The sequence below is a fragment of the Cololabis saira genome, chromosome 8, assembly GCF_033807715.1.
Source record: "Cololabis saira isolate AMF1-May2022 chromosome 8, fColSai1.1, whole genome shotgun sequence".
In the NCBI taxonomy this organism is placed as follows: domain Eukaryota; kingdom Metazoa; phylum Chordata; class Actinopteri; order Beloniformes; family Belonidae; genus Cololabis; species Cololabis saira.
The window spans coordinates 20,841,444-20,866,052 of NC_084594.1; the positions used below are offsets into that span (position 1 = coordinate 20,841,444).

The window sequence follows — 24,609 nt, forward strand, 5'->3', positions numbered from 1 at the left end:
TATACGACTGATTTAGTGTGACAAAAACTAGAATGAAGTGCTACGATTTTTTAAGGAGCTCTCTTCTACTGTTTACAACCATGGATGTATTGTTTACAACCGGGGCAGCCATCTTGGAATGTGAACTCGGGGGTGGTGAAGACTTTCCCACTTTCCCAGTGGGAAATCCCACTTCGAGGGGTGTTCCAGTTGAAAATTTCGACTGGGAACTAGGAAATCCCCACTTCCGAGGACAAATGGAACGCGGCATTACAACCACTTTTAAAAGTACCCTAATGTAATACGAGCTTTCTTTGCCATCAATTACAATACATTAAAAAAGCGTTTATTCCTTCTTTTAATCTCCTTTTGGAGCATTAGTTGAAGTCAAGAGAGTATGCATTGATAACATAAGCACCCCTCTTTACTTTAATATAGTGCAGCCCAGGTGTTCGGTATAAAATCATTGAAAACTACTTTCAATTATTATTGTGTTTTTTGGGGGGCTAAGAAATGTAAAAAAAAATATCAACAGTAAGAACAAATACAAAGGGTAGATGCATATCCGTTTTAGGAGTAAAACTGTGGAACTCATTAGACAACGACCTTAAATTAGCAAACTCAATAAAAGCATATAAGCTATTATTCAAAGCAAAGGTAATGGACAAATATATAGAAGCAGAATTAGCAAACAAAGAAGAATGTACACATGCATGGATGCGTGTAAGTGTGTGTGTGCCTGTGTGTGTACCGGTATGAACATATGCATGTATAGTAGGCTATGTAGGATTTGCATGATACACATGCAAGAGATGAAATGACAACCTAAATTGGTTTTGTCGGTTTCTTTAGCATCTTTTCACTTTCTGTTTTCAGAGCTATTATTATTATTATTATTATTATTATTATTATTATTATTATTATTATTATTATTATTATTATCATCTTGTGTAACCTCATGATACTTCATTTGTTCTTTTTGCATATTCTATTATGTTAAACGGTGGGCAAGATAAGCTTTATGCTTCAAGCCCAGACCTTTTCGGTCAAAATAATCACCATGTTGACCTAAGAAAAACCTGTAAATGTTTATCTTGCTTATTGATTTTTATGCTTATAATTGACCGAAATAAAGATAACTAACTAACTAACTGAAGGCTGTCAGATTTCAGCAGTCGTTCAAGACTTCAAGATCATTATATAATAGAAATCTGTGTTGGTCAAAAGAGAGAAATGCAAGAAAATATGAGAGAAATGGTTGGCATTATTTGTACATGTTGGGAAATGATTTTTATGACAGAATGTGCACAGTAAAATGTGAAAATACATCTCATTCATTAGACTTGCTTTTTCAATTTAAATGAGTTATGTCTGTTTTCCACAGATTAAAGCAGCATTCATAGCACTTACACAGACACAAACTTACCAGTGCAAGGTGATGATCCAATTATCAACCAGTTGTTTGCTTATACATAGAATAGTCTTGACGCTCCCTCCAATTTTAAAGCTTTGGGACCAGGAAAACTTTGAAAAACACTTTACTTAGCTGGAGTGGGATAAGAACACTGATGCCCTCCACAGGAAGGACCAGCGGCTGAAGTCCTTCATCATCTGTTGGACTATGATCAGGATGTCTCAGCATAGAAGTCTGTGGTTGGAAGTGCTATCATCTATGATCTGTGCTGGTGCAGCAGGCTGAGGGTAGCTGACACCAGCAGACCGAAAAAACTACTCCATAAATCCAGTGATGTTGTGGGAGTGAAGCCGGACTCGCTGATGTGTTTAAAAGGAGGATGCTGTCCCAGCTGCATGTCATCTTGGACGAGTGTCCCACCCACTCCACAACATGCTGGTCAGCTACAGGAGTACATTCGGTACAAGGCTGATTACACCAAAATGCACCCCCAGAGCGTCACAGGATAGTCATTCCTACCTGTGGCCATCAAACTGTACAACTCACTTTGAGTGTCAAATACTTTGAGTCAATAGGTTATCTGTGGACTAAACCATTGTGTTATCTATAACACTGTAGATACATAAGAAAAATGTACATTTATGTTTTAGTGTTTAAATATATTTTATGTTAGTGCTTATGTTTAAATGTATTGATATATTTTATACATTCCTACTTCTTGAAGACTTTTGAATGGGTGCATATGTAGGTACAGGCAATTTCCCCTTCAGGGATCAATAAAGTATTTCTGACTCTGATTACTTGCTGATCTGTGTACACTTAGCCACTGGACGAGCTGGCGAGTTAAAAACTGTTAAAACTGTTTTACACTCCCTCAGTAGTCTTGACCCTAACAAAACAAGCTCTGTTCATCAAAATCAAAAGCTTACGAGAATTTATTTGATCAAAATATCAACATTATTTTACATATAATACTGTATCTTATTTTAATAAGTGAGTTTTGGAAAACTAAACAGGAGCGATGAAGGTTAAAAAGTTTGTCATAAAGGCCTTAAATTATATATATATACACACACAATATTGCTGCAGCTGGCTATTTTGAGGCAACGAAATATTATCAATGTATTACTGAAGAAGTGACTAATATATAATGTCAAAACACCTCAAAATAGTGTCACTAGGAAAAAATAAAAAAAAAACTTCTAGGTTTTAGGTTTAGGAAGATACCTTGAAAGTGTTGACTTCAATTACGTAAACAGTTTCAAATAACAGGTTGTGTTCTTCAAAGCTCAAATTGGTCACTTCTTATTCTGCCAACTACCTAACTCTTGGAGGAATCTTTCAGGGCACATTTGCACAGTTACAGAAGGAAAATGATCCAGATCCTTATATATATTCTGTGGTGAGTGAAAAATCTTTAATAAAAAAGTCAATTTGTTCTGTCTCACAAGTGAGAAAGCCATTTGTGCCATGATGTATTATCAACAAAAGAAAAGTTGACATAAAATACATCACAGCAGGTTTAGGAATACAGACAACAATGTCCATGTTACTAATAAGATTTTCTTCAAATTTGTGTATACTTTTATTTATCAATTAATGTGTTAAGATGTTCATATATGAGTAATTACAACTTTAAATTGAGAAAATACACTGTTTGCTGTTAAAGTTACTTAAACATTAAAGCTCTTCCTTCTGTCGCCATTTATGGGATTATGGGACATCATGGGATAGCAGCAGTTTGAAACCATTTACGTCACTAAAGTCAAAGTTTTCAATGTATCCTCCTAAACATTTAAAAACACTTCCTAATGCCCAATTAAACTGTTCTTCATGTTTTTACTTTATATGCTGATTTTACCCATTGTTGTTTTATCTCTGTTGTAAAGTGTCCCTGAATTTGATGAAAGGTGTTTATAAACAAAATCTATTATTAATATTATTATTATTATTATTATTATTATTATAATAAGGAACAAAGATCTGTTTTAATGAGAAAAAAGGTCAGCATTTTTATTTGCAACTGATATTGGCAAAATGATAAGCCATATTTCTTTGTTTTATTTTTTTGGTTCCCTCAGTCCAAAACTAGTTTATTCAAATGAGAAGGATAAGCACTTTTATAAAATATCAAAGACCTGAGATAAAGGATACTATTATCATTTCTTTGGTTTTGTTTGAGTATTAATGCTGATTACTAATGTCTCATGTTGTTTGAGCATTACCAATATAAAAACTCAAATTGTTGCATAAAAACATAACATGTACCGTATTGAGTATTGACTGATAATCAATTTATTTTGTTGACAAACAATGTAACAAAAAGAATTTCAGAACACAATGTAAAGTGGCCCAGTTAGAATACACAAATGATGGATGTTTATTGGTGATCCCTTGCCAACCCAAAGGCCACTGAATATTTGAAAATTACAAAAAGTGCATTTAAAACCGCTAAAACCGCCCAGAAACATAAAGTGATAATCATTAAAACAAGTTGTCACGCCATAAACACAAACCAGAAATAATCAGTTTACACTCTTGTGAATACTAGTAGTCTTCTGAAAGATCATCTTCCTCCACATCTTCCATCGTGTTATTCTTCTTGTTTCCCTCAGAGTCGCTCTCCTGGGCCTGCAGGGAGCCACGAGACAAACATTTGTTAAAACGAAGACATTTGAAGGTATAAACGAGCTTTTTTATGACTGAAGAACACAAGGTGATGGGATTGGTACCATTCTGTCTGAGCCACAAATCATTAGGTAACTGCTGGAGTCTTTCTGAAAGACTCAGTGATGAGCATAACCATTTATCAGGGTAGTTTAGGCAAGATCAACTCACTGCAGTCCTCATCTTAAACCTGACGTGAGTCAGCTGCAGCGCAGGAACAACACTAGCAGACATCCTCACACTATTATTCATATACAAACAAACTGCACTTTCATCTTATCTGGCTTTAAAAAAATGTTTTTGTAACATTTACAATTGTACCTTCAGATGCCTTTAGAGACAAACCCACTCACTCTTCTCTCCAGTTTTTCCTGTTTTTTAAATGTGTCATGCGCATGCACATGACAAAACACGTCAGGACCAAACTGGCACCAGGCACTACAATGTCAGTTTTGACATGTGACAAAGACTGCATTTAACTAAGTTTTATAGCCGTGGAAGGAAGCTGTCAGGCTTACTGACTTCAGATAAACCTGAACTTTACAGTCAGCACAGGTTTGCAGCTTCGTGATTGATTCTCTTTTGAGGACCGATCCAAAGATTTAGTGGCAACAATTCCACCTACATAAGGACTTACTACAGTTATTGAATTAACTTTTTTACCAAACAAGATATTTTAATTCAACATATGTCACACGCTAACATCTATGCAAGCAATGTGATTTCCACCTTTTTGGGAGTCATCTCTGCTGCACTGGGAACACAACACATGTCAGGTCAGCATGGAGAGTTTGTCTGGTGTATGGAAAGATCAAGGAGGTGGGATTGGGGTTGAAAGGGAAAATATTTCAGCGAAGCGATCATGTTCAGCCTGAGAGGTTGAAGAGTGTTTTTCTCTGTATGAACGCAACTCTCCCAGTTCTCTCTCCATATCTTGTCCAGTGAGACTTCTCTTCAGAAAAACGAAAAAGAAAGTCTCCGCTTTGAAGAAGATGGACAAAATGTTTTTTACCATCTTTATAAAATTATTTTTGCGATTACCGCTCCCCTTGCAGTGAAAATAGTCACCTCACAAAAACGTAAAAAGGTTTTCGTCATATTTGGGAGGTTTTTCTTTTTTTAATTAGAGCAATTTCCTTTACAGATTTTCTTGGGTTTTATATTTGGCTTTTGTGCAAAGGAGTAATGAAAACATGACTTAGGCTATGAAATCCAGTAGGAGAGCATCATAAAAGACAATCCCAAAAGTCAATGAATCATCTAAAATGTATAGTGATACATTTTGTGCATTTCATGCTATTCACCTGAATGATCACATGCACATTTACAGAGTTAGTAATTATTCTAATTAGCTCCTCCGCAGATGCGCAGGAGAATAATAGACGATTCTATTTTTTTCGCCTTCTGTTAGGACTCGCTCTAATTCTCCAATGTTTGTTCCCCTTTTTTCACCGTGATCATCATGTTTTCAATGCATCTTAAATGTCTAAATAGGTTTTCCATGAATGTACAATTAACTGAACCAAATAATATGTTGTGGAACCAACAGCTCCAGTATAAGAGCCATTATTTGCCTGGTTATTTTGTGTGTTTGTTTATTTGTATAAGGGTGGTGATTTGGGTCCTTGTCATGATTGGCACAATCAGTAGTATTTAGGCACAGGTGTACTGCGTGGCTAATTGATGCATGGGTGACGGGGAGACCACACAGTTTTTTACCGCCCTAAGAGATACCATTATTTACCAACCAAAACCACCTAACTCGCGTTGATTGCTTTCCCACAAGGTCAAATATATTGTAGATGTGGAATAAATAAATGTCACACGGCAGTGGACATACAGTAGCTGTGGAAAACCATTCATCCACTCATCCATCCAGCTCAGCGTGTCAAAACAAGTCTCATCCCGCATCCAGCCACTTGGCTAATTGGTTGCCAGAATAGTCGCTATATCCGGTTTAACTGACGTGGGGTCACCACCACCACCTCCCTTTTTTGTTTTTTTTAAATGGCAAGTACCTCATCATCTGACTGTTCCTCAGGAAGCGGTAAACGCTGGTTATCCTCTTCTTCATCATCATCACCATCATCATCATCATCACTTCCTTGTGACCTCTGAGAAAGGATCTCCTCACCCTGCAAGATGCAGCACAAGACTCTCTGAAGTGTTCGATTCAAGATGTATACTGATATCAAACAGTTCAAACCTCGTGTTACCTTCAGGTTTCGATTCTTCAGGTTCCCAATCCAAAAGGCTTCCTGGCAGTTGTTAAGTGTCAACATGGCCTTCACTCTGTATACAAACAGTTCAAGGCTCTTCTTCAAGGCTGGTACATGGTTGGTCAGGCTGGTATCCTGGCTAATCTGGGAAACAACACATTATTAGAGGACTCCTTTGTAGAGTGTTTTGTTCCCTTGATTATGAAATGTACCATCGGTGCCTCTTTAATTGTTACCTTAGAGTGGCCACACATGTGGTGCAGCTGACGAGTGCTGAGCTGGAAGGTCTTCAGCAAGCATTGGACATCCTCCTTTAAAATTAAATTGATCACACACACAAACAACATCACCTCAATGGAAAAACTTCATTTGGAATAGTTTCAGGCAACAAGGCACAGCATTAAAAAGGATTCATGCATATGGAGCACTGAATAGGTCAGATTGAATAGGTTGAATTAGTGAGCAGTTGCCCCAAATACAGAGGTTACATTCCTCCTGCAACTTCAGAGATACCAGTATGACTGGACCACCACCCCCTGTGGAGAGCAACAGGTGAATCAACAGAGACCCCAAAACTCCCTAGCATAGTAATCTATTAGAAATCTCTCCGAGACAGACATTTCAGGAAATTCTCATAAGGCTGCCGGCTAGCAATAGGAACACCAACTCAAAACGATGCAGGTGGTCATAATGTTATAGCTTATAGGTACATGCTTTAACCCTTGAATAACTTAGTGAGGTTTGACATGATCAGAATCAGAAATAAGTTTATTGCCAAGTAGTTTAACACACACAAGGAATTTGTTGTGGTGATTGGTGCAATACAACAGAGCAAATAATATTAAAGGAAAAAAATGTACAAGTTGGTTCTAAAGTGCCGGAGTAATGAGTCTGTAGGAAAGAAAAATAAATGTACATGAGGTGTTCAGGGACGAGTTCAGGGATAGACCACAAAATATTCTGTAAGCAAAATGACATTTCTGGAAACCTTCATACTTAAGAGCATTTTTACAACCTTTTTCATTTGTCTTTTCTTGTGTCAGTAACAACGACCGAGACATATTAAACATAACCTCGGCTTTCCCTATAATTTACTACCTTGTGTCTTTTGAAGCTGTGGTCTAGTAGTGGCATGCCCAGTTTCAGGAAAGACTCCAGGAAAAGTCGGCCATACTATTAATGGTAAGAGCATAACAATCAGCGAAATGCAGAGTTGCAGCGGTTACAGTGGAATGTAAAATTTAATTCAGCATGCAGAGTCAGCTCACCTTTAAGCAGACAATGAGCACTGGTCTGGAATCAAAAACCTGCAGGAAGATCAGAGAGAAAATCATCAAGCAGACGAAACAAACAGATCTGTGGTGTGGAAAAAAGACTACATTTTAAGTCAATTACAAACCGACCAATGAAAGTATACTTCACTGACCATTACCCAGAAAAGTTAAGGAAATGCTGAACACATTCGCTTTATGACCACGACAACAAATTATATACCTTCACTAGGTTGACCAGGATGTGGAAATCTCTGACAGCCAGGTTCCACGTCAACAGTTTCTCACTCTGCGCCTAAAATATGCACACAGGCTCTGTGGTTTCATTCATCTAATGACGAGAAATGTTCTTAGTTCATACTAGTATGCACTTTGTGACTGACCTCAGTATTGTCACTCGTTTTGCCTGCAGGAATCTTCTTGGCAGCTTTGTCCAGCTTTGCCATCAGCACTTTGTAGTACACCAGGAACGTCTGCCTAAAAGGAACGTGGAGGCAACGGAGGATGATTTACAGTAATCAAATTTACAGTGAACAGCTTTGAGGCTCTAAGCTCTCAAGTGCTCATGATTTTATTTTGGTGAAAGATAAATTTTGATAATTATTTGACGGGGAGAACCAACCTGTTAAGAGTGGGCCAGGATGTCGAGCTCTCATCTTTAGCTGCATTGAGCAGCTCAGGGACTCCTTCCCCAGCAATTTCTTCCACTGCTTTCAGAACATCATTAACATGTTCCAGGTATATGCTGCAGGCAGTCAGTAACAGATATTATAGACAATTCAAGGGGTTAGACTTTCATTGGCACTATATGCTTTAAAAAAGTGTTCTTGAACCAACCCCTAATGGTTTATATTTAATGTATTGAGGTCATCCTTTTGTGTGGCAATTTAAAGTGTTTATCAAATGATCAGTCACACAGCTACTCAGGTGGTGTCTGCATAAACAGCACACCTGAAATAAAACCATGGAGTGTTTACCTGGGAAGTTTGGGCTGCAAATGACATGGAAACAAAAAAAAATAAAAAACATATCCTCAGGAACCGTTCTGAAGCTTTATGATCGAACCTGTACCCAAGACCACTGCTAAAGCTCTTACTGTTTTATAGTATGTGTGTGTACATGTATATACACATACACACACACACACACACACACACACACACACACACACACACACACACACACACACACACACACACACACACACACACACACACACACACACACACACACACACACACACACACACACACACATATTAAACGTGTGTTTGTGCCTTCATACAATTGTTACCGCTGAAAGTCAATAATGGTAGTAATATTATAAACATATTGTCTTTTTCCTAGTGTTTTATATGCACACTTTGTGTTCACATTGGTATAAAAACATGTATTTAAAGTTTCCAGTTGGTGATTGTGAATTGACTAGTTTTCAATTATTAATTAGTCACTATCAGTCTTTATGGTGCCACCTGGTGGAATAACAGGACCATTACAGTTAATAAGAAATCATTCAGTTTTTTGATCATACCAGCTGCAGGAAAATCCATGATAGTATGATTTCCCATCCTTTACAGAAAGTTGTTTGATTTTTTTAAAATTTCATCTTGGGGGTAAAATGATCTTACTGTTATTTTTCCCTCATTATTACAGCAATTAAAGGAGCTTGAGGGAGGATTTATGAAAAAAATGTGTATACATTTAAAATTTTCTACTAATAATGTCAGATGAAGCGTTCCAAACCAAAAAGAATGAGTCCTCTAGTGTATCTCTCCGTTGCCTTGAACAGGCTGTGTGCTGCAAAATGTGCTGCAATTCCGGGCCCGAATTTCCCGCGCTGTCCTGCGGATGTGACGTCACATGACGCTGCATGCGCGTTCTCCCGTGCCGGCTTCGCTGTTGGCTGCAGTACCCCCGATGGTCGTCGTGGCGCTAATGAGTCTCATTTCTTATTCTTGCCTCAAGCTCCTTTAATAGGAATGACAGCTGTTGCACACAGTGGCAATATTGAGCCTGAACATCGATGACATTGACGTCAAAGTTACTGCTCTGTTACGCGACATGTGATATAGTCACATTTCCCTCCCAGAACCCAAAGAGACGGCAGAGAAGCACCTGAGACATGAAAATAACTGATAATAAATAAGTCTCTGGAGGAGATCCTGTGCGATTTTGAACATTATCCCAGGAGGTGCGGGAAGGCTGGTTTCATGACTTTATGCTGATTGAATAACACGGATTGCCAAATCAATCATACTGACTGTAACAGAGAGTTAATTAATGCTTTTCCTAGTGGAGCTGTCGCCCGGTCGCCCCAAAGAACAAACCCCATCTGATAGGAACTCTCAGGTAATGAAGCAACCAGAGCATTTTGGTTGATTTCAAATGAATATATTACATCTACTTCATATTTATGTTCTAGAAGCCTATTTTTGATGTGCAGACTCACCTAAGGAGAGTGTGTAGTGCTTCGTTGAATTTGTTCCCTCGCTCCCTCTCTCCACTGGCTGTCACCCAGAGCTGGCTCAGGAAACGCCGTGCAAGGGAAGCTAAGAAAGGAAAAAAAACAAAAAAACACTGTTTTTCATCATACTGTATTAGATAGTAGAAAAGAGGACACAAACGAGGTAAGATATCAGCCTCACCAGTCTGCTCTCTGTAAGCAGCAACATGTCCTCCTTTCTCAGATACTGTGGACAGAAGCTGGGAGAGACACAGAGCTGTGCTGAGGCTCGGTATGGTGCTGCGGAAATTCAGCAGGTACTCAAAACTGTACCTATAAAAAAACATGTATGAATAAATTAAAGATACGCTGAAATAAACACACTTCTTCTGTCACCATACACACACATACACTAAACAAAACAACCAACAGTCTCGACCCAGACCCAGCTGTGTGATATTCAGACATTTTCTTGTTCCACATGTCACATGTCTAGAACCCTTTTTGTTGCTTGTTTTTTAATTAAATGATATCTATGATAGTGTAGCTAGACGGAATGAGTCTTTTTACCCTCCCTTTGTCTAGTGGAGGGAGGGGTTTTGGCTCTTTCTGTACCCGTAACCTTTGATCCTCTGTCGGGGTTTCTTTAACTCCCAAGTTGGAGACTGGGTGCGCTAGCGTTTGGCCCGTGCGGGACAGAGCATAAGGGTCACGGGGTAGATCATTGAAAAAAATGTCCTTTTTTATTTTGGTTTAGCATAAAATGCTAAAAAAGGTGGAATGTAATGGGAAATTTTGGTATAACCTATGAATTCTGATCATGTATGCTTTCACAAATCCTGTTTCAAGTGAACATTCCTTGGCGAGGTCATGCTCCTTTGACACAGCACGGTTGTCAGGGTGATATGTATGTTTTGTCTTTGTTCCCAGCCTGACTGAGACTATAAGATAGCATGGGCGGAAAACATCGAGAGGGCATTTGGACTGACTGTTCACCTGATCAGATCGGTATTTGTGTGACCCTCCATTCAATTGAATGCAATTTTTCCTCTTTTCATTAAAACTTCAGAAAGACAGCTGAGGTGTCCTGACATTCATTTTTGAACAACAATTTTTGCCACCACAAAAGCACATCCAATCACATTCAATAATTTCTCCAGTCTGGCTCTTCAATGTAATCACTCACTTCACAAGCTGCTCCAGTGTGAGCTCAGCGTCTCCTTGCTTCAGGCGTCCTGCCAAAACACCCAGAGCCTTCTTCAACAGATTTCGCAGTCCTGGCTGGCTGAATCCAGACCTGACAAACGTGCACATGTATTCAAACAAAAAGCAGAGATAAAGAACCAAAAACCCAACAACAGCAAGAAACGGACTGCGATTTCCAAACAGGCTTCTTCAGAACAGATTACGGGCCTACCCACCAACTGAAGGTGATGTTTAGGACCTGCAGAAGCAGCTGGTAGCTCGATGACATTAACTGGTACTCCTGTCTGTCGGTAGCAGGTCCATCCACAACACCATTATTATCAGAGAGCAGAGTCTGCAAATGCACAAATACATACAAGAGGAACTTTTAGAGACCTGAAAGAGATTAAACTTTCCATGAAATCCAATAACTGGGCACCTGAAAGTGATTGTGGCAGTTCTCCAAGTGTGTGCAGAGCGCAGGCAGCAGCTGGACACAATAGGTTGCGATATCTTTGGAGCTCCGCTGTTGTAGGTGGGAAAAGCCGACACTTTTATCCACCCGTGCCTGCACAAGATTGTTTTTCATTAAGTTGTATTTAAAAGTTATTACAGTTGCAAATAATATGTACATACAAGCAGAAATAAAAAACACACGCGAGACATTAAATTGATGAATCTAAACTTCCAAACAACTGCAGAAAACAAGATAGACAAATATAAACTGTAAATAAATGGGGGGGGTAACCAACCAGTATATCTGCATTTGACAATGGTGGCAATGGTGTAATTCTGTGAGCTCCCGTGGTAACTTGTTCTCAAGCTTTGCTCGTTTCAATCCTAAAGTTTATGTGTTTAAACAAAACTGATCCACATCCACGTCCACGTGAGCGTTTCAGCTCAGTGCAGGAAAAGACCTCCACCCACATTACACCACCATAAATGCATATCACATGGCCATCTATGCCTACAGGGCACGCGCACGACCGATAACAGGTTGAAAACTCAGCTGTAAATAACCTTATTGGCAAATTACTCTTGTAAGGGCTTCCCTCCTTGAAAAAAAAAATTAAATTCCAAACGTTTACAGTTTTGCCCCTTCAGGCTGCAACAATTGTATTTACAAACTGAAACTGTGTCGGTAGCGGATCAAATATTTACTGTTTTCAAGCAGTGTGGATGGCAAACGCTTCAGAGTTCATTAAGAAAAACACTTGCGTTGACACAGCCTTAGTCCCAAACGTCCTACATAGAAGGACTCAAACTATTTCATCTCTATCTAAGCTTGCACTAAGTAATGAAACGTCAACCTTTCCTGTGGAAGTACACTAAAAGCAGTAAATAAACTGGCGTTCCTCTTTTAGCATCCATTTCCTCTTAGCTCTGTTTGCTCAAGCGCCAGGGGGGCCATGACGGCCAATGGCAATAAGGAAAGGGTATATCGGAATCTTAAAAAGCTTGCACATATACACTAAATTGTATCTGCGTATCAAAGCCTGATTGCCTGGCTAAAATATAAGAATACACATCCACATAAAATGTTTGCAGCGCTCTCTTTAGTTACCAACAAATGCTTCAAATTAAATACTACACCAGGGGTCGGCAACCCACGGCTCTAGAGCCGCATGCGGCACTTTAGCGTCGCCTTAGTGGCTCCCTGGAACTTTTTCAAAAATGTTTGACCTTTTTTTTTCCTTCTTTTTCCTTCATTTTTCTTTTTTTCTTTTTTCCTCTTTTTTTCTTCCTTTTTCCTTTCCTTTTTAATCTCGACATTTCGACTTTTTTCTCGAAATTGTACTTCAACATTAATCTCGACATTTCGACTTTTTTCCTCGAAATTTTTACTTTTTTCCTCAACATTTCGACTTTTTTCTCGACATTTCGACTTTTTTCTCGAGATTGTACTTCAACATTAATCTTGACATTTTGACTTTTTTCTCGACATTTCGACTTTTTTCTCGAAATTTTGACCATTTCCTCGACATTTCGACTTTTTTCTCAAAAAGTTTAACTTTTTTCTCAAAAAGTTTAACTTTTTTCTCAACATTTCGACTTTTTTCCTCGACATTTCGCCTTTCGCCATTTGCCTTCATTCGAAGGCTTTACATTAAAGTTCCTCTGCTGCGCTCTGTACCTTCAGGAACGGGGCTCTTTTGGCAGGCATCAGACTGAACTCCAGTTTGTGATGCATATCCTCCAACAAGAAAACGAGCTCAGCAGGACCCAGCAGAACTTCCTCACGCACCTTAGTAATGATAATAATGTTAAACATATATGTTGTGGTTGCAACACCTCACAACATGCATAAATGCACTGATTTTTTAAGCTCTACCTTGGTGTGGAGCTCCGAGTCCAGTATTGTGCGTGAGAGCAAACCACAGCCCAGAACACTGAGCACCTCAACGTCCAGCTCCCTGAAAAAAGCTCTGTAGGCAGTCAAACTGACACCTGGCCGGTTCTCCTTTTCTTTCTCCTTTTCTGGCAACTCCTTGAGCACACAGACAAACATGATTTTTGTGTATAGCTCATTTATGCACATGAACAGAATCATGTCAGGGCTCGGCGTCTACCTGCTGACTTTCCTCCGCTTCCGTCGCCTCCTCAGGCTGGGTGTCACCTTCTGACGAATTCTTACCGGCGGCTTTCCTCTTCTTTCCTGCACCGTCTGAGCAGCACATGCGAGTTACATGTTTACATGTTAAATTACATTACGTAAAGCAAGATATATTTTTGTGGATATGGTTACCTTTCTTTGCCCTGTTCGGAGGACCGGTGATATTGAGCGTAATTCCCTCTGTGCTTTCTCCATCAAAGTTGGAAGAAGGTGGAACATAGGAAGGTGTTGCTAAGGGACAAATACAACTTGTCACCTCACAGCATTGTAGGAATATAAGAGACCTACACTTTCTTTAAAAAAAAAGAAAAAAACATACCTGCCAGGACTCTTTCTAACAGCGTTTGCAGGTAAGTGATGTTCTGCAGTCGAGTCATCACTTTCATCTTATCTTCAGTTTCATTTTGTTTACAGAATCCATTAACCACCTGTGAAAAAACGCACCGCTGCAGTGACTTCATCTCTCAAACCAACAAGTCTGTGTAGCGTTGAAATGTAGTTACCTCTCTGAACCAGTTGATGGCGTGAAAGAGCAAAGTACAGAGGAAATCCCTCTCAGCTTTTGACAGGCTCTCAACTTTCTCCACTACATCCATGTCCGTCAGGATCAACGGGCAACCTGTGAAACAGCAAGGTGTTTAGACGACATTAACAACACATGCAAATGTCTCTTTTTCCTTTCTTCTCCTCCTCACCCAAAAGGCCATCAATGTCCTCCAGGTCTCCTTTGTGCCGCTTCTCCTCACAAAACCTCAGGAGACGTAAACATGGAGACAAACACAAAGGAGAGGGCCCCCTGTCGAGACATGGGAAACAAATGCAAACATTTTTGTGATTAAGTCCAATTATTTTGCAGTTTAGCACGCAAAGTGTGAATTACTGTTTAAATGTTTTGTTGTGAATCATCAGGTTGAATGTGGTGAGGGTGCAGAAACTGACTTTTGTTCATTCTTGTTCTGCTGCTCTCCTTTGCTTTGGTTGTCTTCTGCCAGTAGAGGCAACAGGTTGATGGCGATGCCGTCTTGATTCCCATCCAGTTTATACATCGCACAGGCTGGAAAAGGGAAGGAACTAAAAACAGACCGGAACGATTGATGACTCTTCTAACAAGAATGAATATTAAAGTTTACTAAAGACATAACCGCCAACATGGCCAGACATCTAGCACCAACCCTGTTTTTTCTGGCCCGATGTCCACGATAAAGTCTTGTTGGAAGTCATCCAGGACGCCAACTCCAATCACTTCCTGGTTGAAGAAAAAGAGAGCAAGAGCAGGGAGCTTAGTCGTGAGGTTGTTTCTTATTCAATACGTAAATGACAGTAAAGACTTCTAACATAGCATCTAATTATAAGATATTATACATCAATAGATAAAAGAGCTATTAAGGAAATGTTGTAAATTGAGACACGCCTCCAGCTGTGGATCCAGTTGAGTGCTGCTGATCAGGTTGGCCAGTTCATCGTAGTACAGAGCTGCAGCCTCAGGAGAACTTTCCGCACTCGACTTCACCAGCTCCAACAGAGCGGTCACCTGCACAGGTAATGCAGGCAGAAACATTTAATCAGACCAGACATCTGTAACAAAAGTGAATGAAATACAGTAGGGGGAGAAAAAAAACATCCCAAGAATACATTTGCTGGCTGCATTTAGTCCTCAGGAAGAGCAGAAGAGATTCTACCAGCTAGGCCATGAGCACATCTACGTTTTAACTGGTGCCTATACCATTACAGATCCAGAGCATCTTTTTACTTGAATATTCTGATGTTCCTTCAAAGCTGCTATGTCAGATCCTTGAATTAATGGAAAAGAAAGCAGTTCCCGTTTTTGCACCCACCTAAGAACAACAGACTCTGAGAAAACGGGAAAGATCGCCCCAAATGTCATGTTTACCTCACTGAAGTTGTGTGGCTGAAACATGGCAGTCAGACGTTACAAGATGTTTGTGTTATTTACAGTCCTGTGCTGTTTTGTTATCTGGAGTAAAGGTGTAAATAACAAGGAATTAAGGAATCAATGTTTATTCAAAAAATTATTATTTTCCATTACTTTTTGTAAAATAATGAAATTCTTAATGAGGCTTGGTACACTGCCAACTCAAAACGGTAAAGTCCAGAAATGAAGTGATACTTTTGACCGTTTTACGATAAAACACAAAATATGTAAATTGTATAAATAGTTGAATAAGAAGGACTGCAGGTATGAATCTCTTTTGTACCCTGCTTTACATCCACAGATAAAATAATAAAAATCCACAAAAAAATGACATAAATAGAAACATAAAAGCTGTTCATTTTGAATGATTGATATATAATAAAAGATCAGTACCTGTCTGAGTGTCTCCTGGGTCAATGAACCGTTCTGTGTTTCCTTCCCTTTTCCTTCTATTTTTGGCCTGTCATCGTGGTGAAGACACGAAGAGATTAACAGAAGTACAGGAAACAGCGTTTATCTGATGTGCGAGAAGAAGTGTGTTACCTGAAGGCTCCCATACTTCCTACAATCATTACAGCACCAATGATGCCAATACGCTTGTACTTGGGCACAGTGCTGGAGAGCTGCTTGCGAATGATGATGTGCATGTCATCCTGCAGGAAAAGACGGGACGAGCACAGGGGTTCAGAGGAGGAGAACAGTACCAGGAGCCTGATGAGGTATTGAAAACTATCATCCCTGTTATATAGCATAGCATCCCAAAATATACAACCGTGTACCTGGATGTGAGCTCCTTGCTGCTGTTGCCCAAACGCCAGCCTGCTCAGAAGGTGGAAGAGTTTTCGAATCTGCTGGGGTGTGAGATTGTCCATGTAGTCCAAGATTCCCTGCACCAAAAAGCCAGATCCGTCAAAGGCTCAAACCAAGACGCACAAGTGAGATCTGATTAGAAGCCACAATATCTGGATCACCGTATTACCTTGACAAAAACGGCATACAGCGCCATTTCGGTGGGTTTTTCCGTAACCAGACCACAGAGTAACTGCAGAGCCATGTCCACCTCCGCACTCACACCACTGCACACATGAGTCACTAGAGAGCCCACAACCTCCTACAAAACACAACACAAGATTAGATTAACATTACTCTGAGGCCTTTACATAAACCAACATGATTTAGATCAATTAAAAGCCCAACCTGATGGCAGTAAGAGTCAAACCCAGAGAATGACTGACGGTACATGTGTCCACCAAAAGACACCAGACATGGGTCAGGGGAGCGCAGCAAACTTTGAGCGAGAGCCAGGATGGATGGGAAGTAACCTCGCATGACCTGCAACATCACCAGTAACAGACAGCAGTTTAAGAAGATTGCCCTATGCTATTATGGCTCCGTTGAAGCGTGTGTGTCTGCAGACGGAGCCACCTGGGCGTAGTCCCTGAAGGTTTTCTGTAGAAGAGTTTCTTGGATGAGTCCAGTCCTCACTTTGACCTTCAGCAGTCTCTCTGCCCCCCTCCGGCTCTGGTTGGCATTGGTGGAGTGGAGGATGAACAGCATCAGCAGGTCTATAACCTAACATGGGGAGGAAGAGACATTTACACAAATCTAAACTTGGTCAGTGGACAGCAAAAACAGGGGTTAGAAACCCGGGTGTGTTCATACGTAACAAAGCTCTTTTAGATTACAAACATCGAGAATCGGCTAATCATTCAGCACAAAAACCTGAAAGAAGTGACAAAATTATCTGAACTAAGCAGTTTTTTTACATTAATGGACAAATGGGAGTCTCAGCCAAGAATTTAAAAAATGCAGAAAACTCACTTTATGGTCCTCCACGTCTTCTACAGACTCCATTACCTGAAGATAAAACAGAGTAAGTTAACTAGAACTCATTAATTCATTCATTAATTAATTAAAAACAGGGCTCGTATGACAGGTTCCATTTGTCATTTCAGGTCAGTAAAACATTTTAATAAGTTGGTAAAGAGTAATAAAGATTGAAAAGCCTTCCTGTAGGCCCACCACCCGCAGGAAGGACCATGACAGGCCGGTGCCATGTGGGCTGGGTAGCAGTCGTGCCGGGGCCTCGACAACCCAACCCCTGGACCAAAACCCTCGCAGTATCATGGAGTATCACCTCGCTGGGGGGGAAGGAGCCGGAGCTTGTGCGTGAGGTTGAGAGATACCGGCTCCTTGAAAGGGGGCTGGACCCCCCTGTTGGGCCACCGTCATGTGATCATGTGAGCTCTGAATTCTTATGAATGTTTATGAGCCACCGAGACCACGTCTCCCCATTTTTCCTGAGAGCTGGGGACCCCGGGGAAGACCCAGGACACGCTGGAGAGACTATGTCTCTCGGCTGGTCTGGGAACGCCTCGGACTCCCCTCGGAAGAGCTGGAGGAAGTGTCTGGGGTGAAGGAAGTCTGGACATCTCTGCTGAGACTGCTGCCCCCGCGAACCGGTAATGGATAAACAGTAGAAAATGGATGGATGGTGATAATATAGGTAGCTTTCTGCAGTTTTTAACACCTGACACAACAAAACTCTCCTTACATAACCACTTTTTCATGTCTATTAAACTTCCAGATACCCATCATGTCTATCCACCAACCCGTCACCTTAAGTTAAGACTCTGGGGCAGCAGCCTGAGCAGAGACACCCAGCTCTCTCCAGCTACTCCCTGCAGCTCCTCCAGGATGACGCCATGACGTTCTGTTGTCGGTGCTTGTGAGCCCGTTCCCTGAACTGAAGGCATAGAGAAACTACCTTCTCATACACCAGAGAAAACCTTAGAATATAACCTCCAAGCTGGGGGCTATAAGTAATCCCACTCCAGCTCGCCGCCTCCTAATCTAGGCAACTCCAGAGAGAAACAAGATCCATCCTCTCCAAAGAACATTGGTTCCGGATCTCATGGTGTCAACCTGACTAGATTTAGCTGGTACCTCTCAAGCTTACAAACAAGCTCTCGGGCTCTTTTGCCACCAAAAAAGTGACTTCATTAATTCGAGAGCTAGTTTCAGCAACCAGGAATCAGCACACCCAACTCACCATTGAAAAAATAAAAAATAAATAAAATCTACATAAACACACCTCAGCCTTTTTGGACTAAAGCATACTTAAAATGGATTAAAGTCTGACAAATTACACTCCATTGCACCTTACACTCTCATTATAATACACATCCCCTGAGTATTTTGCACATCTGTGAATGCACCATTAACAGTTTGACGCAGCATATGCCGTCATCCAGATGAAATCTGTTTCAAGGAAAGTCTTACTTATTTCAAAGAAGCAGCATTAAACTATATTAACAGATAAAACAACAGTGAAACTCAAATGCTAAAAGTCTTTGAGTCAAAATAGATTATTTTAGTAGCTGAAAGTTGTTGGTGAGCTACAGCAGACAGTGCTGTTAAAGTGAAAGGTGATATGATAAATGTGTAAATATGCAGGTGTTCCAGAAATGTATATACATTTTAAAATTCATATGGATCTTAATGATTACTAAACCGTAACATTCGGGGTTTTTTTTTTAAAGTCTTTTTTAATCAATTATGAAACAGGGTTTAAGAAAAATGTGGGATCAAACCTTGAGCCAAGCCTCAGAAACAGTTTTTTGGAAGCGAACTGCTGACTTGATGCACTCCAGTATCAACGTAACGCTGTCCTGACTGCTGCCAGCTGCTGGGGTGGACGCAGGCCTGCTGCTAAAAACAGACATTACAAAGCATCAGCTGGAACCTCCGTTTTTCCTCAGACAGATTCTGAACACCGCTTTTTTATTTTTTTTATTTTTATTGAATGGTAGATGAGCAGGAGTCAGTGGTGTCTTACGCTGCTGCCCCTTTACTCTTCAGGCGACTCTGAGAGGCCTGCAGCACAGGAGGAAGAACGCACTGCTCCAGTTCCAGTTTTTTACGGAGGTTACACACCACCTGCACATAAGCATGGCACATATTCAGTTTAAAAATAGATGTTAAATGATGAGTGTGATGATTTAAAAACTTTTTACATGCTAAATGCTACAAACATGACTCAGTGTCTGACCTCATGTGTATCAGAGGCTGAGACAGAGTGCAGGATAAATTTGACCACAATAGGAAGGTCCTCCAGTTGCACGGAAGCCATCCTGGCCATAACAGCTCCACGGACCTGAGTTAAAGGTCGAAAATCAGTCCCAGCCCTGTTACATGCATAACATATGTATCCATGGATGTACATGTGGAAAAACTCTACCTCTGTCAATAATAAAGAACTGAGGTTGAGGCTTGAAAAGGCATCCAGGATGGGAACAGTCAGCTGAGTGTTCTCCTGCAGTAAAGAGCTACGGAGAACAGAGATGAAAACTTTCAAAATCGCACTCAAGTTTCTGAAGCTGGAAAAGATTAAATATTCACTGAAGGGTAGTTGCAACAAATTTTATAATAAGTGGCTTCCCTTTCTTACATTCTTCCACTCACTCCAGTCCCTGCCTCCTGATTGACGGATCCCCCCCCTCCCTCTCTTCTCTCATTCCTCTCTTTCTTCCTCCTTTTTATTTATCTTTTTATTTACTTTTCTTGTTTTTGGGGTTTTTTTTGTTTTTTTTTTTTGTTTTTTTTTGCTTTGGGTTTTTTTTTGTTTTCTTTTTTTTCTCCCCCTTTTTAATTCATACTGTTTAGCTTTAACACTTAAATATTACTTATATATAAGAATATAATAATTTTCATGTATTTGTCATTATTTTGTGATTTTTTTGTTCTGTTCTTAATCCAAAAAAATAAATAAAAAAGGAGGTAGACTGTATATTTTTTTTTTTGTTTATTCCTGTTCAACTGTGCCTTACCCCCTAATAAAAATATTGAAACAAAACAAAAAAAAAATCGCACTCAAGTGGAAGACCAGCATATAAAATGCTGGTTTGTGACACGTACTTGAGGTCTCTGGCTATGTCGTTGTGCTGCGAGTCTTCCAGTATTTCTGGAAAACTGGTGATGATGTCACACTGAACCTCCACTGGTGCTACCGACACCAGCTCCATGAGCTTCACTGCCAGTTCCTACAAAAGGAACCAAAAATAACAATCAGAGTTATTACAGGACAAAAAAAAACAGCTTCAACAACTGTGACAAGTGACAAGAAGAAAAAAAAAAAAAAAAAAGTACACACAAATGAAAATTATGATTACAGCTACAGTACCTTGGTGTCAAAAACTCTGTCCAGCCATTTGAGCTGATTAATAATCATTCGTGGAATACTGAGTCCTCCATCAGCAGCGCTACAAGGTACACAGTGAAATTAGAAAATCAGCCCAAGATGCTAATTAAAACTATGTGGAATGTATTATTTATAAATACCGACCCATCAATCATAAACTCAGGGAGCTTCTCTAGTAAAGTGTTGATGATCAAAGTCTGCAGGGAAGGGCAGGTGATTAAGCATTTATGAATACATGTCTAAAAGAACAAAGAGATGTTTGATTTTTGTCTGACTGTTACATCCTTAAGCAGTTACTATTTAATGATAATGTTAAAAAAAAGAAAAATGTAAAGGCACCTGCAGCATCTCGATGCCCAGCAACAGTCGCAGCAAGCTCTCCTGGAACGAGCTGACAGAGCTGAAGCAGAAAGAAAACTGTGACCGTCTGTTGCACGACACCGTCTTGCACTTCTAGCACAGTTAGGTGGTGTTGAATGTGAGCTCCACAGCTCTAAACACACATAATTATTACCTAGAGTCTTCATCGGACGACTGCGGGACACATGGAAGTAGGCAATTCCTGAAATTGTCAGGATTTTCAATAAACGACTCCAATCCAGTAATAAACTCCTGTATGATCTACGGAACGACAACGAGAGCAACAACATCAGAGACAAATACATTTATTTTTAACATTTTTGGCTGAGTTTAGATGTAGGGTTCGTACTCACTCCAGGGTACCTGGGACTCTTCTGTAGTTGACGCTGTATCCGTTTTTGGAAAACTACTTGGTCGACAGCTGGAAGAAAGATAATGCAAGTGAACTTCTGGCTTCATTCATTTACCTGGCGTGCGTTTCAGTGAACTTGTGTGTGTTTTACCGATGTCATTGGATGTTCCACCGTGTTTCAAGGTGACACCTGCCTTTCTCACAAAGGAAACAAATACACTTTCATTGGTCTCCTCTGAAACAGGCTCTTTAGGATGCCGACCAGTACTGCGACTCTTCTTTGCTTCTGTAGGAAACAAATAATTTGACTTCTAGGCAAAAAAAGGGGACATGATTAATCAGTCATACACAGTACTCGAGTTGAGGGGGGATGAGGGGGGATGGCATCCCCCCTGAAATAAAAACGGTCAAAATCATCCCCCCTTTCCATCCCTTATGTAATTTCATCAATGAATGTGGTTTTACTGCTATTTCAACATTTAGAGTCATCACCAGAAAAAGAACTTATTTTGACAATTTTCACCTGTTTCAAGTAAATTTTTACTTGAAATAAGTAGGAAAAATCTGCCAGTGGGACAAGATTTATCTTCTTATTACAAGCAAAAAAATCTTGTTCCACTAGCAGATTTTTCTACTTATTTCAAGTGAAAATCTACTTGAAACAGGTGAAAATTGTTGTTTTTTCCAGTGATGAGTCTTGTTTTAAGTGTAATGAGATTTTTTTACTAAAATGAGACATTTTAACTAGAAATAAGACAAATATTCTTGTTAAGATTTTGAGTTTTTGCAGTGATCCATTTTACTTATCCTGTGAAGGACAGAGTCATATTGATAAGTTCAGAAAACTGTTTTTTATTGTTGTGTTTTGATGTATTTGATGTAAGCCCAGTGGATATTTAAAGCTTACAGAAGGCTGCATTTAACTGCTGTCATTCCTGCAGTATTTCTGCAGGTGTTTTGGTCAGTGCTATTATTTGTAATATATTATATTATTTGTAATCAGCACAAATTATCTGTCCCCATATGATCAAATCCACCATCCCCCCTGATTTTTTTTTACAACTCGAGTACTGGTCATACATACATCATGCACACAGTAGGAGGGAGAAAAAAAAAAACATGTGACAAATGTAGCACGATTCTACTTGATGGCCAATATTAAATGCATAATATTTAGATACAATAGTTTAACGCTGGTTTGGGTTTGGGCTGAGTTATAAACTGATGTGAGACTAAATAAAACTTACTGGTGGCTGTTGAAGCAGCTCCTCCATTCTCAGTTGAGGAGCGACGCTTTTTCCGCATCATCTAGTAAAGTATAAAGGTGGAAAAGGTGGGAGAAATAGCACAAGATTACATTATCAGGGGCGCTAACGACTTTATATATTTCCCAAATGAATCATTACAAAAACAAAAGGTTTTTTTCTGAAAACGTGAGGTTTTATCGATGAAGGTTATGGGCTAACAGAATAATTATGACGGAAAATAGTGAAACATACTTTTGTTGTCAAAACAAGCCGGCCAGCGAGCTAAACTTGCAAACGGGTTGCAAAACAAACCTCCGCGCCAACGCGGGTCGGTCTGCTACGTCATGAAGCTCCGCCCACTCAGTGACGACATGTCAATGTTAAGCCTGATTTATGGTTGCGCGTTACACCAACGCAGAGCCCTTGGCGTAGGGTACGCGGCGACGCGCACGTACGGTGGGCGTCGCCGCGTACCCTACGCCGTAGGCTACGCCGTAATTTAACGCGGAACCATAATTCAGGCTTATTCAGAACATCAAAAAACAATTATTTACGATGTAAAATATATTGTGAAGTATTTTCTCTAGCAAAAATGCTATGTATTGTCAAAAGTGATGGATAAATGTTAAAAAGTACTTGAGAAATAGCTGGTAGTTGGACGGGGTTTGGATCCTGTTACAACCCGCGTCATAAACAAGTTTACAGTTGTCTGGCTGTCTTGGCCAAAGAGTACACTGCATCAAGCTGAGTCCATGTAGGTGCTTCCTTGTTTGTCCCCCTTGTGTTTGACAGCTCTTTTAGGGTCTTTAGGCTCCCAGATATGAAGTGGTAGTGAGTGACATTAAACATAATTTTCAACGCTCTGTTTTAACATGCACCACCTGGGCAGGAAACACAGATGATTTAAGAAAGAGTTGAAAGTAGCAGTTTGTTAAAGTGTAAGTTCTCAAAATAAGTGTGTGGTATTTATCAGTCACAGACTTTTCCCAGTAAGTTTCACACCTTTCATTCACACTTAATATTACATCCCGTTGACAACTACATATTATTGGGTATCGTTTAAAAAATGTACTTTTTTTATTCAATTTAATTTATTTGTATAGCGTCAAATCATATCAAAGGTAATCTCATAACGCTTCACAACACAAAAACAGAGATAAAAGTGATTAGATATAATGCATCATAAAATAATGTATAAGAACATAAGCATCAGAAAAAGATCAGCATCAGTGATAAAAGTGATCAGATATCATACATCATAAAATAAAACACGAGCATCAGAAAACATCAGCATCGGAGAAACAGAAGAACAGCAAAACATTCAAAAATCACAGTAACTAGCTGACTCTAAGCATAGGATTGCTTATTCATCAAATTAATACATAAATAAAGCTATCCGACCTATAAAAAAAAAATAACTCAGTCACGTTTTTTATGTCGGCAATTCACCTTTTTGTATTTTATCTCCTTTGACAAATGTATTATTTAGTAGTAGTAGACAACCATAGAGTTGACTCATTAACTAGTGTTTTTTTTTTTTTTTTTGATAATGCATCAAAATATCTATTTTAAAACATTTAAAGCCTAATGTATTTTATTCTATGATTTATCTTTTTCGTGTAGTTTCGACCTAAACGTGTTCTTCACGATTCCACAAAGAGCATTGGCGCGGGTGCAGGAGGTGAACTATCTTGACACTCAAAACATCTTTGATCGTATAAGACAA

At 39.7% G+C, this 24,609-nt stretch overlaps 1 protein-coding gene across 3 annotated transcripts; it reads right to left on the reverse strand.

The window, feature by feature from the left end:
* Positions 1-3,683: 3,683 nt before the first annotated feature.
* Positions 3,684-23,218, reverse strand: fancd2 (FA complementation group D2). Of its 3 annotated transcripts, none has more exons than XM_061727116.1 (44): positions 23,136-23,218; positions 22,884-22,944; positions 21,788-21,922; positions 21,638-21,705; positions 21,439-21,545; positions 21,264-21,324; positions 21,069-21,121; positions 20,907-20,985; positions 20,642-20,766; positions 19,965-20,052; positions 19,776-19,880; positions 19,563-19,663; positions 19,318-19,432; positions 17,546-17,581; positions 17,150-17,296; positions 16,922-17,056; positions 16,704-16,835; positions 16,504-16,611; positions 16,268-16,377; positions 16,118-16,184; positions 15,203-15,322; positions 14,964-15,037; positions 14,731-14,862; positions 14,487-14,587; positions 14,295-14,410; positions 14,111-14,219; positions 13,924-14,022; positions 13,748-13,842; positions 13,510-13,665; positions 13,312-13,422; positions 11,617-11,745; positions 11,414-11,532; positions 11,179-11,289; positions 10,195-10,325; positions 9,999-10,098; positions 8,173-8,295; positions 7,934-8,027; positions 7,774-7,845; positions 7,548-7,586; positions 7,378-7,452; positions 6,516-6,590; positions 6,277-6,423; positions 6,079-6,195; positions 3,684-4,024 (listed from the first exon to the last, which is right to left on the reverse strand). In XM_061727116.1, the coding sequence occupies exons 2-44, from the start codon at positions 22,942-22,944 to the stop codon at positions 3,941-3,943; spliced, it is 4,362 nt and encodes a 1,453-aa protein (XP_061583100.1). In that variant the 5' UTR covers positions 23,136-23,218; the 3' UTR covers positions 3,684-3,940. The 3 variants fall into 3 exon arrangements, with proteins under 3 accessions (XP_061583100.1, XP_061583099.1, XP_061583101.1); XM_061727115.1 differs by having other exon boundaries at positions 19,318-19,435; XM_061727117.1 differs by having other exon boundaries at positions 19,318-19,435; positions 21,788-21,947.
* Positions 23,219-24,609: the final 1,391 nt, after the last annotated feature.

Excerpts from the sequence above, each read along its gene's own strand:
- fancd2 (XM_061727115.1), bottom strand. The coding sequence starts at position 22,944 with ATGATGCGGAAAAAGCGTCGCTCCTCAACTGAGAATGGAGGAGCTGCT. Across the intron at positions 16,378-16,503 it reads AGCAAGGAGCTCACATCCAG|GATGACATGCACATCATCAT; the intron begins GTACACGGTTGT and ends CTTTTCCTGCAG. Across the intron at positions 6,424-6,515 it reads ACATGTGTGGCCACTCTAAG|ATTAGCCAGGATACCAGCCT; the intron begins GTAACAATTAAA and ends GTTGTTTCCCAG.